Below are 15,876 nucleotides of genomic sequence, written 5' to 3'. Positions count from 1 at the left end.
GGATAGAAGCACGGTGAGCAAATCGGTGGCCGGTTTGATTTGTTTTTTTCAGAACTTTGAAGTCGCTAAAGTGATTTACGAGAAGGGATGCGTTCAAGCAGGAGAGGAGTGGATGGAACGAAATCTTCTCCCAATCGCAAGCGGCGCGGTCGTTACGGCTTTTGCACAGGTATATGCTTTCTGAACGAGTTTATCGAGGTTTAAAAAGGATTTGATGTATATAAACCATGTACATATATACATACATATCTACCTATCTCTATATATATATATATATATATATATATATTATAATATATTTATATATTTATACAGATATATATTATCGAGTCTTGAAACTCATACATTTTACTTCTCGTTTTGTCAGAAAACGAATTTACACCTTGAGTAATAAGTTTTAATAATAAAAATGGGAGCTCTTTTTAACTCTTACTAGGAAAAGGAAAGAGAAAATGGATTTCTATATAAGACTTTTGCTTACGACCACTTTAACGATCAATTTCGTTCCATCTCTTTTTTCTTTCTTTTTTTTTTCTTCCCTCTTTTGTACATACGCATTTTTTTTTTTTTTTTTAATCATTCTTTTCTTTTTCTTCTTTATTGACGAAACGTCCGGAAAAGGTTTTGGAAATCTATGTGCATGCCGATTGTGTGAATCAATCGATCGATCGATCGATCGATCCTCGAAACTAGAAGGTGAGGCTTTAGATAGATATCGTAACACGTGTCTTGAAACTTCTTTGTTTAAATTATCCCATTACAATTAATAGCTTTTATTCCTGCTAGATGTAATAATGAGAGTCGTTCGTGAAGTAATGCCTTTTCACTGATTGTAAGTATCGCGAGCATGAAATTGTATAATGGCAAGTAGATTATATCGCGTACATGTCAGACATATAATGTATATGTTCTTATTTTGCACGCAATTTTAGCGAGATCGATGTTATATATAGCTCGTGCATGTTCAAAAAAAGAATCTTAATACATAATTTCGATCAAGAGAAAGATATAGATCGTTTTATACAGATTGTTTTATTAACGTTATATATCATTCCTCTTTTTTCTCTCTTTTATTTTTACAGATTTTGGGAATTTGCTTCGCTCAAAATCTACGAGCGGATATATTTGCGCAAAAGGCAAAGTGGCATTGACAATCCAGAGCCCCCACGGCAGTCTAGCATCTTGTATTGAAAAGATGCTGATCGCCCACGTCGATCGAATTTCGAATATCCAACGTATCAATACTCGATGATATCATGGAAGAAGAAGAATAAAAAGGAAGACGAAAAACAAGAAGAAGAAAAGAAGAAGAAGAAGAAGAAAAAGAAACAAGAAAAAAAATGATGATGATGATGACGAAGATGAAGATGAAGATAAAGATGAAGATAAAGATGAAGGATCCTCGAAGATGGAACGCAGTTAAGAAGAAATAGAAACATCGCTTGTCGAAAAGGAGGAAAGTCTATCGAATAATTCTTATTTCATTTGCCGAAGGATTTAGAAAGGATTTGACATGGTCGAAAGGATCGTGCTTCTTTCATTTTTCGCTACCGTCCAAGCCTGTGATCCTTTCACTGATGCGAGAGAGATCGATCGTTCATTCTCCTTTCGCCGTGGGTGGTGGTGGTGGTGGTCGGTGGTGGTCGGTGATGTTGGTGGTGGTGTTGGTGGTGGTGTTGATTGTGGAGCATTGGAGGTAGGGGAAGGGAGATATAGAAGAGTGGGGGGGGGGAATCTATATTTTATTAAAGAAATATTCAAAAGTAAATACTTCGATCGCGACAATTCATTTCTTTTTCTTTTCTTTCCTTTCCTTTTTTTCTTCTTCTTCGATTTCCCATCGAATTTATTTTCTACGTTGATTTCTGCAAATCGATACTATCTCTGATATATTATAAATAAAAATATGAGAGATGAAATAATCGATCACGCAAATCAGGAATAAACCCTTTTCATTTCTCTGTTAAAAATCTGTGTATGTAAGTATGTACATATACTATGCATAGTATTTTTGCTATCGTTCGTGACATTCCCAGATTTTCCTCATTGAAGAAAAACGAACAGATTTATTCGAAATTGCGAATAATATTAATAATAATAATAATAATAATAATAATAGTAATAATAATAATAATAATATCAACCATAATAACCATAATAATAACCAATAATAGTAAGAATAATATAATAATAATAATAATATAATAATAATACTATAATAATAATAATAATATAATTACTACTACTACTACTACTACTACTACTACTAATAATAATAATAATAATAATAATAATAATATAATTACTAATAATAGTGATAAATAATAATAATTACTAATAATAATGATAAATAACAATAATAATAATAATAATAATAATAATAATAATAATCGTTATCATAATCATTATCATTATCATTATCATCATCGTCATCATCGTTATTATCATCACAGAGATATTCGTTTAAAGTGAAAAGGGTTACTTCTGACAAAGAGAACAAAACATACAGCGATGTCTCTCGTGATCAGAGGAAAGAAGCACGATATGACCAGAATATTCTTATTCGAAGACGAATGAATCAAATCCTTTTTAAAAAAAGTCCTTTTTTTTATCGAAGTATCAAATACGAACCAACAAACTAACATATTTTTACTTCGATTATAGTTCATACTCGTAAAACGTATCCGAGCTCGTAAAAATGTCACCAAAATTTCGTGAACGATTACTTTTGTTCTCTCTTTCTCTATCTCTCTCTCTCTCTCTCTCTCTTTCCTCGCCCTCTTTTTCGTCTCCTTCTTCCTCTTGTTCTTCTTTTTCCTTTGATTTTTCTTTTTACAACTTGGAAAGCTCAGCAGAGATTGTTGCGGCCGTATGAACGAACGTGGCTAGGATTCTTCAAAGACAAAGACAAAGACATTTCGACTTTGCTAACTTTGTCCGAGCAACAACTTTTAATGGATTTACGCTGAGACAATTTCCTTTTGAGCTTAGCGACTAAACAGAGAGAGGGAGAGAGAGAGAGAGAGAGAGAGAGAGAGAGAGAGAGAGAAAGAGAGAAAGAGAGAGAGAGAGAGAGAAGCAATAGAGATCACTGAAATATTTCATTCCATTCGATAAAACATGCAAAACACGTGTCTTCCGAAAAGACACAGAATTTTAATCTGGAAGAATGTCAAATAAAAAAATATCATTCATAACGTAATAAAGGATAAGAAAATATTTAGATCCTCTTTGACATTTTTAAATCGAAAAGAAATCGAAATCCTCGTGATCTAAAAACACGTTCGATGAAACGAATCGAATAAAATTTCGACGAGATTTTTGCTCGTTGATGATACGTTTTACCGGATGAAGTGAAAGCGGCAAATGAAATAAAAAGAAAACGGACGAAGAAGAAAACAAAAAACAGAAAATACAAAAAAAAAGGGAAAGTAGAGAAGAAGATAACTGAGCGAGGATCAACAACAAAATGCATCGAGGACATTTAAAGTCGATCGACGTGACGTCGTGGGGGCGCGGTGAACGTGTCCAACTTCACCGCACGGTAAAAGCTTTTTCTCTTTCTCTACTGACAAATAATACAGGACGTAAGAGAGATAGAGAGAGAGACAAAGAGACAAAGAGAGACATAAAGAGAAAAAGAGATATAACGAGAGAGAATGCGAGAGAAAGAGAGAGAGAGAGAGAATATAGAAGCAAGAAAGAGATAGAAAGGAAAAAAGAAAAAAAGAAAGAAAGAGAAGAAATGCCATATAACACACAAGTACACAATAACTTTCCCTTCCTCCAATTGGTCGTTAAAACGGTTGCTCGAGCTACTTCGAGCATATTGATCCTTTGTTACACGAACACCGGCACGTTCCCTCCATCGAGAACTTTGACTCTCTTCTACTACTTTCACGTATTAGCCGAGCGAGTTTACCGAGCGAAAGAATCGTTCGTGTTACGGTCTCTCTGTCAGAGGGTGAGAGAGGGACAGGAAAAGGAGGTGGAGGAGGTGGTGCCGGAGGTGGGTGTTACTCTGAAGGGATCCGCAGCTTGAAAACGATATGCATTTCGTCGAGCGATCGTGATCGGATTACGTGAATAGGGGTTAAAGCTCTTTTATGTTTTTTTTTTCTTTCTTTTTTTTCTCTTTTTTTTTTTTTTCACCGTCCGTCGAATGAGCCACGTCTATTTTACACACCTATGATATACGACATGTTATGCGACAAATCGCTACACTATTATCGCTTTCGCATAAGATTATCGAAAGCTTTTATTTCCAATCGACACGAGAAATTCGAGAAAAGAAGAAAAGAGAAAAAACGTTCGAATTGAAAAATCAGTTTTCAATCTTCTGTGGTTCGTCGTTCTTTTCTTTTCTTTTCTTTTTTTTCTTTTTTTTTGTTGGGATAACGGTTTGATATAGATCAAAAGATAGAAGGTGTTAATTGTAGTCTCTTTTTCTCTATCTTCTTTTTTTCTGTCTTTTTTTTTTTCTTTTTCTTTTTAGTTTTAATCATATCGTTACTACTGTTTAATTAAGTCGAAGTTCGAATGTGGATTTAGATATGTCATTATCTAGGCTGTTATATCCATATTGTTCCATTTTTTTTTTTTAAGTCTCTCTAGTTTTTTCTTTCTTTCTTTCTTTTTTTTCTTCTTCTTCTCATTTAATGGAATTAAGATATCAATTTTATTTTTTTTTCTAGTATTTAGATTAAGTTGAAAATATCGGATATGCGTCTTTATTTTATATTTTACTTTGTTTGCCGTTCGTTTCAATAGTATCGCTGTAAACGATAAATTGTAAACACGATCGGATTTAATACGTAAATTATCAATTGATTTGGAAAAAAATTTATTTAGTTTTTATTATATTCACGATGGACAGCGTCGATGTCACGCGTGATCTTACCTTCGCTCGAACTTGCGACTCTGATCTAGATAATTTGTTTGTTTTGTTTGTTCTCTGAATAAATACTCATGAGAAAGTATCGACGAACAAAAAGAGAAAGAAATAAAAATTAAAATTATTTGATTACGGCTGGTCCGTGAGAAAGAATCGTTCTTTCTTTTTTCTTTTTTTTTTTCCTTTTTTCTTTTTTTTCTTACAATTCAATCAGATATTTTCGATAAACCTCACAGATTTATTAATGTAAAATTTTAAAGAACTCCTCGAATTATTTCTAGAAGTTGGAGCGTAAGTATGATAAACGGTGCATCCATGTTACAAATGTTAATTCGTGTAAGACAAAAAACAGATAAAAAAAAAAGTTGATGTGTTTTTATGAAACGTCTAAAGCTAATCGCATTCTTACAGATTAGATCAGATCGCTCGAACGTTATAGATGTAATTGTAAGTCGAATAATTATAATCGATGAATAGACTATTTGACGCAAAGGTATCATTGTTCGAATTAAGATATACATTTGTTTTGCTATACGAATTATTGTTTATCGCGCGATAGGATTTACATATATAATTTTGTCAACTAATCATCAAAGTGATATCGTTTAATTATTAATTATGATTTATAACGCTTAAGTTAATTAGCGAGTGTACAATTTCACGAAATATTATTAAACGTGATTACATTGGAAGCGGGTTTAACAAGATAACATCGAAAACGTTTTTATTTTTATTAAACATTAAAAATATTATACCGAATCTTATTCAGTTTCTTTTTCTTTCTTCTTCTTTAAATTATTCCTTTTTATTTTAATTTATTAAAAATTTTTTTATTTTCTTTATTTTCTTTTTTTTTCGTTTTAATTCTTTTACTTTATTTTAATTTGAAAACTTGTTAAACCTGACTACCGAGAATAAATACATCGTTTTATTAACTTGAGTTATCCCCCTCCCCACCTGATTCGATATTCTCTATGAAAAGAGCATTTTTTTTTTCTATTAGAAGAATATACGGATCATGTGACAAGGAGACGATGGTAATATACATGAATTTACTTTACAGAGAATGCTATATTTTACGCTAGATTATATTATATATATATATATATATATATATAAATACGAAGGATTATAATTCGCTATAATTTATAAATAAAAGAGAGATAAGAAAAAGACACATATAATTTATGAAAAAGAGGACAAGAAAAAAATGAAAAAGAAATAACATATAATAATGATCATCGCGCTGTGTCTTATTTTTATTATCGTTAAAACATACACACGATCTGAATGACTTGTTAATGACATTATAAGTATAAATAAGTAAGTATTCGAACGAGATATTGCTCAAGCAAATAATGTTTACTACGTTTTACGCGTTTTATATTTATGCGTTGGAAAATAATGTCGGATGAAACTTTTCAAGATAATAAACATTTTTAATCGAAGATCATATACTACTTACTTAGCTTTTTTTAATATTTAACTTTTATTCGTGTCTTCCAGTAAAATTAATTGTAATTAATTAATTAATTAATTAGTTAATTAATTATATGGAATACAATTAATCGAAAATATCGATGAAGTCACGTAAGACGTGGGAAAACATTGTTCACATCTCTAATTTCGATCCTAAACTGCCTCTACTATATAATAAATGTTATTTTTAAAAATACTTAAGGTTGGATATTATTATAAAAAAAAAAAAAAATAAAGAAACAAAGATAAGGAAAATATCATAGGTTCGTGCAGGCACACCATGATAAACTGCGATGAACTTCTTGTGTATCGAAGTATCACATTTTTTTATTGGACTTATTTGATTTCATTTTGCAATAAATACAACAATTACACGTCATTGTTTTTGATTTATTTTCTTTTGCTTTCCTTTTTCTTTATTTTATTTTATTTTTTTCTTTTTTTTTTTTTGACTCTCACCACACTTTTACTAATCCACTAGTAAAATAATTTCTTTCTATCGACCTCAATTTAATTTTATCCTTTCTCCCATTAAATTTCATTTATAAAACTAATCCCGACTAAATTAATTTACATGCAAATCTTCTTTCATTTTACTAATTATTATTACCTACTTATTATTTGCTATATTAAGAAGAGAGAAAAAAAAACATATTTTATAAAATGTCACAAACTGTATAAACGAATACACCAATATGTAAAATCTTTTTCATTTTCGATCGATCGCAACTAATCGAATTCTTAGCGCGCGAAATCTCTCTGTATATATTGTAAATTTACTTGTAAAGATGGAGACAAGGGAAAAAAGAGAAGAAGAAGAAGAAGAAGACAAAAAAGAAGAAAAAAGAAGAAGAAGAAGAAGAAGAAGAAGAGGAAGTAATTTTAAACAATCGCTTGACCAAATAAAGATAAGATAACACGAGACGGGAAATGTATAATAAGAAATTTTCAAACCTTGGCCGATTCATTATTGCGAACCTTAAATGGATTGTAAAATGTATCGTCTAAAATAAATTAATATGATCGTTTTAAATACAATGCTTAGAAAGAAAGGGAAAGGAATGAATAAATAAATAAATAAATAAGTAAGTAAATAAATTGATTGTTGTGCCAAACGTGTTGGTCGGTCAAAAAAAATAGTTTCATACGATATATTTGATTGTTAGCGTTAATGATAATACACATCACGTTAACTTTTTCAATCATTTAATCGTACGCGCTCTACTGCACTATATAAATAAATAAATAAATAAATAAATAAATAAATAAATAAATAAATAAATAAAATATATATATATTTGTATAAATAGAGATAGACGATTTTTATGTAAAAAGATACATAGAGTACGTTGTAAATGTTTTTCTTTTTTTTATTTAATACTCTTTCTGTCAAATTATCCTTACAAAATGATTTAACGAGAGAACATTTTCAAAAGATCTATAACTCATATATGCAAATTAGTGATTAGTTCTTTTTAAGGAAAAAAAAATATATATATATATAATTGCACCTCGAAGTTTAAAAATGTATTACACCTTTTTAAAAATGCGTATGTAAAAGCGACAGAATTAATTCTTAAGCGATCACTATAATTTAAATGGAAAAAAAATTTCTTACATAAACTTTTTAGATACTTTCAATACGATATTATAGATCTTTGCTTCTATCGTCCCAATCAAAAAAACATAGAAAACAATTTGTTCTTTATTCTTTTCAATTTATTTTTTCATTCAATTAATAAAATATTTAATAGACATGTACAAATCTGCGTAGAAATAATAATCACGAAAGCTTTCTGTGTTTTGAAACGATCTGTAAGTGTAGGATTTAGAGATCGATAAAATTAAATGGTTGTAAAAGGAGCAAGAAAAAAAAAAGAAAAAAAGAAATTGAGAAAAATTTCTCGTTAGAATAGAAACATGAGACGTTTTAACAGGAAAATCTAATTATAAGCTCGAGTGTATTGTTTTTTGCACACCGTTTATAAACTAACACACACTCGTGTACATACATATATACATTTAAACACACACACCCACATATACACACACAATACATTAACATTAATCCTATCATAAAATCGTTTACATAAATGAAGGTAGAAAATAGGAATTGCGTTCTGTACACATTATCATGTTTTATAATAATACTTGTATATAACAAGAGAAAATTTCTTTTCTTGAAAAAATTAATATCCGACTATTTTCGAAATATTATTGAACTATTAAAAATAAGTTTTTCAGTTAAGTCATAATAGAAATATTAATAGACTGAGAAAAGCTTATTACTTCAATTAATAAATCTCTAATGAACCGTTCCTGGTTATTTTTATGATAAGATAAAAATATTCAAAGGTATTCAATGCTTCTCGATAAGTTTAAGCAAAGCCATTTTGTCTTCTTCAATTCAACAAGGAAAGTAAGGACTAAGTAATTCGTACATACATACATATATATATATATATATATATATATATATATATATATATATATATATATATATATACGATAGCTTTTCCTAACTAACACTGCCATTGTGTTTTTTATTTTTTTACAACTCGAGCATTTAATTCTACAGCTAATATGAACTTATAAATATGTAATATACATAAATAATATATAGTAAGTGTATTGTTCATTGTAATTCATCGATTGTAAATATAGCCATTTACTTTTCTCGTAATGGCTGAGAAAAAGATTTCTGTAATGTTTTTATGGGGAAAAAAAAATACAAAAAAAAAAAGAAAAAAAAACGTACTATTTGTACCCATCGACGTAATAAATAAATATAGAATTATGATAATTGACATTTTGTTTGGCAATGTTATCGATCGAGAAAATAAGTTTTAAATAAAAATTCCATTCAATCGAAAGATCATAATGTAACAAAAATTTTGTTATATTTTATTTCATATTAATTAATATTTATTACATACACACACACACACACACACACACACACACACACACACATATATATATATATATAAAGTAAAACAGTGTTATCAACATTATAAAGTTCTCCATATATTCGATGTAACGAATGTCGGCAAGTTACCGACATCTCAACTATTTTGTTATCTTATGATCCAACAAATTTATTTAATTAATTCATTATTAGTCATAAAAAGGATAACGCAGAACTCAAATTATACAAGTTGCATATGTAATGCCAGAACGTCATATCTGACAAAAGAGAATTACATTCATAACAAACATATACAAACATATAACTACTAACTTATCACATAGTATCCAAGTCAATGAAATCGCAAGGGAAATTAGTGAGTTCAATTTTACTCGCGTGAACAATTACAAACTTCAACTGTACGAATAAAATTTAATAACCATCGTGTCACTGAGGTGACCATACGCATATACGTACATACGTACATACGTACATACGTACATACATACGCACATACATACATACATACATACATACATACATATAAATATACATATATACGCATTGCTCAACTTCATAGAAATAAATTTTAGACAGAGCTTGAAAATAATTAAAAAAAAAAAAAGAGAGAAAAAAGATTCATCAACCAAAATTTTTGTTCATTTACTATTGTTCAAAAACAATGATCTCTACAGCCGATATGATATATAATTCGCGTATCTATTATTTACGAGTCTACGAAGAAATAATTCAATGATTTGATATATTATTTATTCGGAAATTCATTAAAATGAAGATGAGCGATAACGTTTGAAAAAGATATCTATGGACGATATAAGATTTAAAGGGATCAATAAAGGAGATATAAAATCGATCTATTTACAAAGAAGAAGATCGAGGTAAAGACGGACTGGTAAGAGAAGATATGTAAATGTGAATATTTTTGTGTATGAATTATGTATTTACGTATCATCTAGTGTGTTATGTTCAAAAGAGAAAGAGAGAGAGAGAGAGAGAGAGAGAGAGAGAGAGAGAGAAAAGGAGAAAAAGAAAGAGAGAGAGACAGAGAAAAAAGATGTCTCGAACATATGAAAAATAATAAATATGAAAATACAACGTATTTTGTAAGAAAAGACCATCAAGATTACAGATCGGTCGAATCGATAATGTAGTTCCTTGTACAACCAACGAAACAAATGCTTGTGTAGCGTATACCAACGTAAGATAACGTTGATTGGTTGGTAACAGCAGTAGTAGGGATATCTGTAGCTTAGACGATTAGAAAAACACATTGTCAAAGATAAACAAAATCGGTGTGTTTCATTTCTCGAATATTGAGAATATCTGAGACGCAAATCAATTTTATTCAGTTTGTATGTGTAACTCGGAGTTGTAAAACGTTTCGTAATATTATTGATAATGTGTTTAGTCATTTATTAAGGTTCAAGCATATATATACAGGTATTTATATATACATATATATTTAGTGTGTGTGTGTGTGTGTACTTGTACGCGTGCGTACGTGTGTGTGTGTGTGTGTGTGTGTGTGTGTGTGTGTGTGTGTGTGTAATATCTTTACGTAAGATTTATTTCATTTAAACGAGACTGTATAGATCATCTATATAATTCACCTATCGCTTTATTACGTTGTGTATCGACATAAAATGTCAATTCCATGTTATTCGCGTACACTATTACAACGTTTAAATTATTAATTAAATAATTCATATTTTCTGAAGTGAAAGAGAGAGAGAGAAAGAGAGAGAGAGAGAGAGAGAGAGAGAGAGGGAGAGGGAGAGAGAGAGAGAGAGAGAGAGATGAATTAAAGACTTTAGAATGTGATCACCATTTGATAAGTTAATTGAATGAATCGTGATTGAAACCTTAGTAACTAATTACCTTCGACATTTCATTATTCTCGGAACATAAATATAGGGGAAAACCATGTAGAGAGAAAGAGAGAGAGAGAGAGAGAGAGAGAGAGGGAGAGAGAGGGAAAGAGAAAGAGAGACAGAGAGTGAGTGATACAAGTTACACTGTACTCTCTATATAAACACTCGTATTTATTTTCACATGGGAATTATCCCCAACGGAGGTAAACAAATGACGTTGATATTCAAGTTACCACACGCTGATTCATAAAGTCAACCGTACAAATTTAAATTTATTAGTATTGTTGTACTCCATTAAAGAGTTTTCTACTGTACAAAAATAAACAGTCATTTTTCTGTTGCAAGGTAAAAACTTGTAGTCCTTTAATTTTCTTTTCCTTTTTTTTTCTTCTTTCTCTTTGTTTTTTCTAATTCTACGAAAGAGAATTATACCGTTTCTGATTCCGTTTGGAATGAATGAGAATAGTGAAGAGGAAAATACGAGAATTCTACGTTCTCGTCGTAGTTACGTACGATACAATCGAGTTATTTCTTTTACGTAAGGGGTGGAAAAAAAATCGAGAGAAAATGATATTAAATCGAAATAATATAAAAAAGGTAAAAATCCTTTTTATCGTCTCGGAAAACGAAGTGAGTCTTTTTACTTTCTCCCTCTATTTTTTTTTTTTTTTTTTTTCTTTTAATCCTCCGATTCACGTCATTATAGAAATATAAGAAGATTAACTTTCTATGAAACTTCTTTTTTCATTTCCCTTTTTAATTCTTTTAATATTAATCGTTAACAAGCTTCTATTTATATTTTTTACCATTCGAAAATAATTCGACACAAATCTTCAAATATAATATTAACATCGTTTTCAGTTTATTCCCTTTGGTACGATCTTTAAAAGTGGATAACAAATCGATTTATGCTCGATTATTCATTTGAGAAACTTCGTTAATTAATAATCAGATTAAGTGCTAGCTTTTCCTTGAACTTCAACTTCAATAAAAGTCTTTTCTTCCAGGAGGCAATTTCTCGAAAAACTTTTTCTTGAATTAACAAACCTAACTCACTTTAACGATTCATACGATCACAAATATATGACCTTACGAAATAATTTACGTTCTTCTTCTAGATTTACTAATAAACATGAGATAAAATACGAAATGAAATCCTCCTTCTTGGAGTAACAGATCTATTTGGATGACAAGCTTCGTTCATAAGGAAAATAAGAAAGACAAAGAGAGAGAGAGAGAGAGAGAAAGAGAGAAAACAAACGAACATAATAGACAAAATAACATACATAGGTACATAAAAGGAACGAAGAATAATATTCGATGAATATGTTAACATGAATTGCAAATTTTTCTCTTTTATCCACATACGAATTGCATGTTTATAAGCAACTTAATATCGTCGATCTGCTTTCCCTAAATATTCTAATTTAAAGAAAATATCAAATTAGATAAAGTCAGAACGTTTTTTGATATTCGGATAAAAAAAATGGACTGCCTCTCTCTTTCTTTCTTTGTCGCACGCATTCCTTTCTTTTTTTCAGAAATTCTTCGACAAATTTTCTTCGTGGATTCGAATCGTCAGTGAGACGTAAATTGAAAAAGGTTACTAAACGTCACAGAATAAAGAAATGAATTTATGCGTACATTTTTTTTCTCGATGAAACAGAAAGATATATCTATGCGTGTGTCGGAAAAATTCGATGTTATTTTCTGACAATTTATTGCCACACTTTTCATGTCTTTATCTCTTTCTGTCTCTCTCTCTCTCTCTCTCTTTCTCTCTCTTCTTTTCTCTCTCTCTCTCTCTCTCTCTCTCTCTCTCTCTTTTACGTATCTGTGAAAATTTCCAATCGATATATCGAAAGGGAAACTATCGTAAATTATTACTCGTTTCTTGTTTATGCGTAGTTTATTTTCGATTTAAAGATTTCAGCGTTCGAACAAACTTCCGGGTTACATGAACAAACATCCGTGTCCCTTTTCCTTTTCCATTTTTAAACGAGAGATTAGGTAAAAAAAAAGGAAAAAGAAAAATAAGAAAAAAATCGAGATAGAAATAGAAGCATTTCGAAGATAGAAAGAATTTGTTAAATATTCGTAGGAAAGTGTTTATTTCATTGATCGTAGCTCGTTCGATCGTGAAAAAAAGAGGATGATGAGGTGTCCAGAGAGAAAAAGAAACAAAACGAGAAAAACGTAGCAGGTTATAGCCCTTTCATTGAGAATGGAAAATTTATATTTCTAAGATCATAGAGCTTATCGTGAAATGTAGCTGCAGTTACATTACATAGGTAGATAAGTAAATATATAGCTAGGTAGGAAGATAGGAAAGCAAGTATATATGTACACCTACACACACACACAGACACATATACATATATATGTATTTTGGAATTGTACAATTTGGAGAAACTCTCTCACGAGTCGTTTAACAGGCAAAACACGGATTTTACCTTTTCCGAGAGTAATTTAGCTCGTTTAACGACGAGACAAATACTAGTAAATGTAAGAGGGAGTTTCGGCGTAAAAGGAGAGGGTGAATCCTTAAACGAAAGACGTTCGAGTAAACAGGGATACTACGGTTGACCTTTAATACGTCTAACTATAATAGGATTTTCTTGGAATTAGTGTAGCGGTATTAATCGACGACTAATCCAATCACGTTTTCGACCAAATCGCTTTTCTTATTTTCCGAAAAGTTACGAAGCTTTATTAATTTTAACGAAATAAATTTATTCGATTAAGATCATTTTTTTTTTTGCAAGCGTTCATCGTTTCTGGTTTTATAACGCTTTTCACGTTCAACAGCAAATTACGATTTCGACGATGAACGTCTCGTTTTGAAAAATGAAGGTTCAATCGAGAACATGGCTTTCTTTTTTTCCAAGTTTTGAAAAAACTTTATTTTCTTTGATAAGAATCGTGTTAAAAAACGATGCTCTTTGTTTTATGCTCGTGCATGAAAATGAAGCTTTTGAAAAAAAATTCGAAAAATCAGTTTAAACCTTTATCATTAAAATGAGATCACGTTCGTCAAAATCTTTTGAAGAGTTACGATTGGATTCGCTGTTGGCGTAAACGCTGTTTTCGACATTTTTCCTGGAAAAAAATAATTTCGTATATTTTGCGACAAAAAATAAGAAGTTCCTACGCTCGATTACTGATTTTCATATAAACGTTAGAGTGGTTTGTTTTCGTGAAGTAGATGATTGCTTCCTTGTTTGGCATGTGTAAACCTATGCTCAGATTTTCTGATCTATTCCAAGCGCAAGGAAACGTATTTCGCCATCCTCGTATAGAGAAGCCACGGTAACGTATTTAATGAGCTTTCGAGTAATAGATCTATGGTAAAAATAATTAATACCTTCTTAGACGTTCGTGCTAATGAGTTTTAGGAATTAATTTATTAATATTATAGTAATATTATATATTATATTTTATATATTTATCAAGTGTATTAATTTATTAATATCAATTTATTTCTTTAATATTAATTTGTTTCTTTAATTTAAGCTTAGATAATAATTATTCAAACGATGTGTAATGTATATGGAGTATTAATAAACTAATATTTAAATAACAATGTACATTCTTTTAAATATTACATAGTATTGATAATTTTATAATTATTTAAACAATCCTTAATGAAAACGGAGTATAATAAATTAATATTTAAATAATATTACTTTCGTTCAGATGTAACATTGTTCGTAAAACGCGATAAATATAAAACAATATTAATTAAAAATTTTAATACTTATATATTTTGATCTCGCGATCGTTAGCTACATATAATATCAACAGAAACGAACTTTTCAATGACTTTGATTGTTATTGGATCAGTTTTCTTTCGCATTCCGACGAGTAAACATCGCAGTGCTCTCTTTCCAAATGGGTAAGCTTAAATAAACTACATTTTCGAGTATTTTAGAATTATTTAAACAATTTGAAACGTGCACGATGTACAGCAAGCTAATATTTAAAGAATGGCATATTTATTCATGCATTTCATACTTGAAAACACATGTTAAATATAAGATATAATTAAATTAATATTTAAATGGAATTAAAATTTGTACTCTTGATGGTTGTCTATTTACGTCAACAAAAATGAACTTTCGATGACTTTGAATGTTATCGAATCAGTTTTCTTTCACATTCCGACGAGTAAACATCGCAGAGCTCTCTTTCCAAATGGGTAAGCTTAAATAAATTATACTTTGGAGTATTTTAGAATTATTTAAACAATTTGAAACGTGCGCGGTGTATAACAAGTTAATATTTAAACGATAGCACATTTATTCGTACATTTCGTAGTTGGAAACACATGCTAAATATAAGATATAATTAAATTAATATTAAAGCGGAGTTCAAATTTCTATTTGTGGTGGTTGCCTGTTTACGTCAACAAGAACGAACTTTTCGGTGACTTTGACTGTTATCGGATCAGTTTGCTTTTAGATTTCGACGAGTGAATATCGAACTTTGGTGACTTTCCATACGGGTAAACTTTAATAATTTATACTTTCGATTATTTCGTACATATTGCATATAATCGAGGAATATTTAAATAATATCACGTTAAATCACGAAATAGAGTCGGTTTCAGTCGCGATAGGAACTCATTTATAGTTATTTTATAGCTTCCTTCTTCATTATTTAAAATATATCCATCGTACAGACATCAACAAAAACTTATAATA

The 15,876-nt window shown here is 29.9% G+C and overlaps 1 protein-coding gene across 3 annotated transcripts in view; it reads left to right on the top strand.

Moving 5' to 3' along the window:
• Positions 1 to 7,411, top strand: part of LOC127065495 (tetraspanin-5) — an 84,005-nt gene extending 76,594 nt beyond the window's left edge. For 2 of the 3 annotated variants that reach the window (XM_050997924.1, XM_050997925.1), the window contains 2 exons: positions 53 to 169; positions 1,083 to 7,411. In XM_050997924.1, the coding sequence (XP_050853881.1) occupies positions 53 to 169; positions 1,083 to 1,151 (186 nt within the window). In that variant the 3' untranslated portion in view covers positions 1,152 to 7,411. The remainder of the gene's footprint in view (positions 1 to 52; positions 170 to 1,082) is intronic. The other variant, XM_050997926.1, reaches the window with a different exon arrangement.
• The last annotated feature ends 8,465 nt before the right edge of the window (positions 7,412 to 15,876 follow it).

The sequence above is a fragment of the Vespula vulgaris genome, chromosome 8 (assembly GCF_905475345.1).
Source record: "Vespula vulgaris chromosome 8, iyVesVulg1.1, whole genome shotgun sequence".
NCBI lineage: Eukaryota > Metazoa > Arthropoda > Insecta > Hymenoptera > Vespidae > Vespula > Vespula vulgaris.
The sequence above is the reverse complement of the archived record's forward strand: the minus strand, read 5'-3'. Positions and strand labels throughout refer to the sequence as shown.